Source organism: Buceros rhinoceros, unplaced genomic scaffold, assembly GCF_000710305.1.
Source record: "Buceros rhinoceros silvestris isolate BGI_N320 unplaced genomic scaffold, ASM71030v1 scaffold11630, whole genome shotgun sequence".
Lineage (NCBI taxonomy): Eukaryota > Metazoa > Chordata > Aves > Bucerotiformes > Bucerotidae > Buceros > Buceros rhinoceros.
The window spans coordinates 62,494-66,836 of NW_010388017.1; the positions used below are offsets into that span (position 1 = coordinate 62,494).

Sequence of the window (4,343 nt, forward strand, 5' to 3'; positions counted from 1 at the left end):
AGTGATCCCCAAAGCGGCTTGTCCTGCTGACACAGGCAGTGGGGTGGAACAGACCGAGACCTTAGAAGTCACCTTGCTCTGCCCACGAGCAGCTTGTTCCACCCACGCAGAGCAGCAGCATCCGTGTTGGTGGTTCAACACTGTCAGAAGTTTTGCCAATACAGGGAAGTCTCTGACTGCCTTTAGCTGTCTAAAACTAACCCCTCCAGCTCCCCTAGTGCTCAGGGGGCCTCGTGCTTTAAGCACTTGGGGGTGCGGCCGCTGTAATCCTGAAGGCTGCTCCTGGAGCTCCTTTGGCTATCTCCATGGTGCTGGAAGAGCTGGCAGCTGCTTCCTCCTCTTCTTGGTGTTTGGGTTTAAAGGAGGAACCAGGCTCATTGTGGAAACGTCACACGACCTCAGCCTTGCGCTGGTGTCAATGGCAGACAGGTATTCCACAAGATCTGGTGACTGTTCGTATTGTATACATTAAAATCACCATTTTCTGGTGATTCACCTTGATGAGCACGATACCAGAGGCAAACACTTTGGCACAAAGACACAGACACGGGGATGGGAGCTGCTGGATTTTCTCTCTCAGCCTGATCCTGTCTCCGCGTTCAGTCTCCTGCAGCAGAAGCACCCACTTTCCTGGGCAGGACACAGAACGGTTGCCACAGCCACTGGCCAGGGTGCTGCTACGGCCGGAATCCAATCAGGTGCCAAGTGCGACTGAAGCGCAGCACTCCCCGAGTTCCCTCGCTTTGTATTTAGTTACTGACAGCTGCAGTTTACCCTGAACCACAAAAATTTTAAACTGGCAAGAAAAGCAGCAACTTCTGAAGAGAAATCGTCACAGATCCGACGAAATCCACATAATCCAGGGGTTTTACCATCAACAGATCGTGGAACAACAAAATGATTCAGATGAGCCCCAGGAGGACGTGGAATTCCCCCAGCAGGGAAGGTGTAGAACAGTGGAGTATTTTTCACTGTCCTTCTCCATTTCTCTCATCTGGCCACTGAAAGGACCTGCTTTGGGGTTTTTCTCTCTACTTTCTAGAGCAGATAGGAAATACAGGGGCAGGTCAACCGTGGGCCCTTGGGCAGGCAAACAGCTACACTCTGCATCCAGGCTCACTGCTCCAACAAAGAACCCCGTCCCTCCCCTGGCTTAACACTCTCCTCCAGTGACCTCACTCACTCACCACCACTCCATCCTCCTTCCAGGGGAAAGGCAGGGTCTGACCCCAACGCATCAGCACTGGTCACGATTCTGCTGTGATTTAATCGATTTTGTCCATATTTTCACTTTGTTATACTATAAAACTACTGAGTAACACCCGAGTCTGGGTGGCTGACCTGTGCAAGCTGTGTCCGTGTCGAGTACCGACCCGTCACTCCAGCAACAATGACTGCGACGGACCTCGAGCCGAGTTCAAATCTGTCAAAAAGAATCACTTGTACTCAGAAGACGTCATGCTTTGTAGAATGTGGAGTGTTAAAGGACAGTGGGTGGGAAGGGCTGTAAAACAACATAATGCTCTTACTTCTCTATGATTTTCTCCCAGTTTTCCTTTAAAAATGTCCAAGTGAGGTGATGGCCAGAGGGATTTTTTGCAACAAGTACAATAATGTATGGAAGATCCTGAGTTTTTATGGCATCACCATGCAGACCCTGATCCATCAACCTGAGAATTAATAACAGACGCAGTCATTGTTTGCACCAGTGGGTAATGCTGGCAAATCACTGCTCCAGTAGGGTTTGGTGCTGTGGTCAAGAGTCCACACTTCTGAAGGTCCCGACACTTTGCCTGGTCACTTCCCATTTCTCATAACGTTCTCCTTGGCCACATCCACCTTTCCCATTTCTGTCTCTTTTACAAGACCACTTAATGACATCCCCTGGCTGACCTGTGTTCTGGATGTACAAGATCAAAAATGGGCTGCATTTTGACTCAGAATTTCCAGATTAACGCGAACGCCAACCCCCCCACCCCAGGCATGAAAGGTGTTTGTTCTGCACCAAGTGTCAGTGGAAAACTCAGGGCTGCAAGAGCTGCTCACAGCTGAGGTGTCCAAACAGTGGCACAACGCAAAGAATAAATAATGACATTAATAAATAGCCGAGGTGTGTCGGCAGCAGAGCTGAACCCGTGTCCCCTGCTGTCACCTCATCAAATGGCAGAAACAGTCTGGTTTGACCCAGCCCCCCAGAACCTCGGTGGTGCTCAGCTCTCCTAAGAGCAGGAAACTTCCCGTTTTTTAAGAATTATACCTATAACCATGTGTTACCTTTAATCCAAGTAACCAGAGGTAAGTAAGTGTCTGTCAAGCAAAGATGACAAACCTCAACACCTGTTTTATCATATTTTGTCCTAATTTGCTGCAACGCATTGAGCTCATTGACGGCAACGCTCAGGAATGAAAGGTGCACCCCCCTCCTCCGACCCCTTTAACCCCATAGAGCGATGTATACACCTGGAATTCAAGAGCTATGAAACAGCTGCCAGTAATTCCCCTTCTGGCTCCAAAGTCTGTGAATTCCTCTGTGTGTGTGTGACCACCTACCACTGGAGCTTGTCCTTGCTGCCGCCGAGGCTGAGGGCCAGTTCCATGTCCTCTCTGTCTGCGCTGAATGCATGCAGTTGGTGTTTGCCCAGGAGGAAGTCCCAGCCACCGGACATCCGTGCCCCAGCGGTGTACACTGCTGCCTTAACATCTGCCGGCAACCTGCAGCGTGGTGGGAGTCATTCTCCACTTAGGGACCACAACCATGACAATGTCACGTGTCAGCTGGCCTAGCACACAATTTGTTTAAAAATACCAACCCTCAGGGGTCTGAGAAGTGATCCCGGTGGCTGGGAAACAAGCATCTCAGGCTGGGTCTCAGGGTTGTTCCTGCCTTGGAAGTGAGCTCCAGAACTTGTGGAGTCATCATTCCTTTTTTACTTTCACTGTTTTTGTACATTCCTTTCCTGGCTCTGTCCAGTCAGACACCAACATGATCTCCTTTAGCCTGCCCATAACAGACTCTCAGGGATGTTCTAGGGAGCACCCACGTCATGAAGAGAAACAAAAATCATGAAGAAGACAATCCCATGAGCAGCAGTTACCTACTTCTACAGTGGGTAGAGGTAAACCTTCAGCCATATGAATGGGGGAATACGTGTTACTTTCACTTTTCAGAACCCCGTTAACAACCTGGGCTGTGGAGCAGGTACATGTGGGCACGTATCACACGCTGAACCATGAAGGCACAGAGCTAAGAAGGTTCAACGACAGGGTGTGGAAAGTACTGGAGTTCAGCCCTTGTCCTACGTTAACTCTAGTGTAATTAAACAGAAAAGCCAGCAGTGGTTGCAGAGCAGACCTCAGGGTTCCGTTGGAGTTCCGCCACTCCGTGAAGTACCGCTGGGCTTTCTCCTCACATGGCGGGTACCGGTGCACACACGCAAAGAGCAGCAGTGAGCGCCGAAGCAACCGCTTCGACACGGAGCCATCATCGCTCCATGACTGCAAGTCGATCAGGTCCTTAAACAGAGCCACGATGTGCTCCTGGAAGAAGGCAATAATAAAGATGTACCGGAAAGTGCATTTTACAGGGTACAGGCAGAGAGACAAAGTACTAGACACTTAAAATGTTACCTTCAACTGTGTTTCCGTGCCATCCAGGTCCCTCCTCTCCATGAGCCTGTATATAGGAATCAGCTCATTCAGACCCTGGAGCACAGGCATGATCTGCCGTTCATGTTTCAGATATAAAGTTAAATCAAGAGCTTTAGAAATGGACAGTTTTTTAAATCTGTGGAAGCAGAAGAGAGGGGACACAAGAAGTTAGAAGGCAAACTGGAAAGCAAAATGCAAGCCAAATGTTTTTCAGAAAACGATACAAATACGAAAGCTTTGAAGGCATTTCCACATCCCCATTAACTTTGCTGCTGGAACTGAAGAGTGGTAGCACAGCCCCTTCTCCACGTGACTCTGCAAACCATCCTCTGCCTCTTCTAGGACACCACTCGGTCAGTTCTTCCAGGAGCAAAGAGAAAACACGCAGTGTCTTTGCTCACTCTTCATTTACCCATCCTTCCACGATACCTCTTTCCTGCTTCCCTTCCAGGTGGCTCCCTGCAGACATTCTTGTTTTGTCCTTATTCACCCGCGTCTTCTGCCCCAAAATTCAAGTATGTTCCAGTCACCCACCATGAAACGCACCCCACTAAACCCATGTGACATCTCTAATGATCCCTTCTTCCTCCCCTCCCTAAGCTCCTTGAAGGTGATAAGCAATCTTTCTTCAATCTCGTTTCAGCCTAGACAGACCTTTCTTCCGCTGTCCAAACAAAACTCTTGACCAGCCTTGC

General features: G+C 49.3%; 1 protein-coding gene across 1 annotated transcript in view; it reads right to left on the reverse strand.

Moving 5' to 3' along the window:
* The window catches only part of ERAP1 (endoplasmic reticulum aminopeptidase 1), a gene marked incomplete at its 5' end in the record, with an annotated part of 12,401 nt that overhangs the window by 661 nt on the left and 7,397 nt on the right, over positions 1 to 4,343 (reverse strand). The window contains 5 exons of the mRNA XM_010144479.1: positions 1,342 to 1,423; positions 1,530 to 1,670; positions 2,551 to 2,712; positions 3,353 to 3,537; positions 3,628 to 3,784. Of these exons, the coding sequence (XP_010142781.1) occupies positions 1,342 to 1,423; positions 1,530 to 1,670; positions 2,551 to 2,712; positions 3,353 to 3,537; positions 3,628 to 3,784 (727 nt within the window). The remainder of the gene's footprint in view (positions 1 to 1,341; positions 1,424 to 1,529; positions 1,671 to 2,550; positions 2,713 to 3,352; positions 3,538 to 3,627; positions 3,785 to 4,343) is intronic.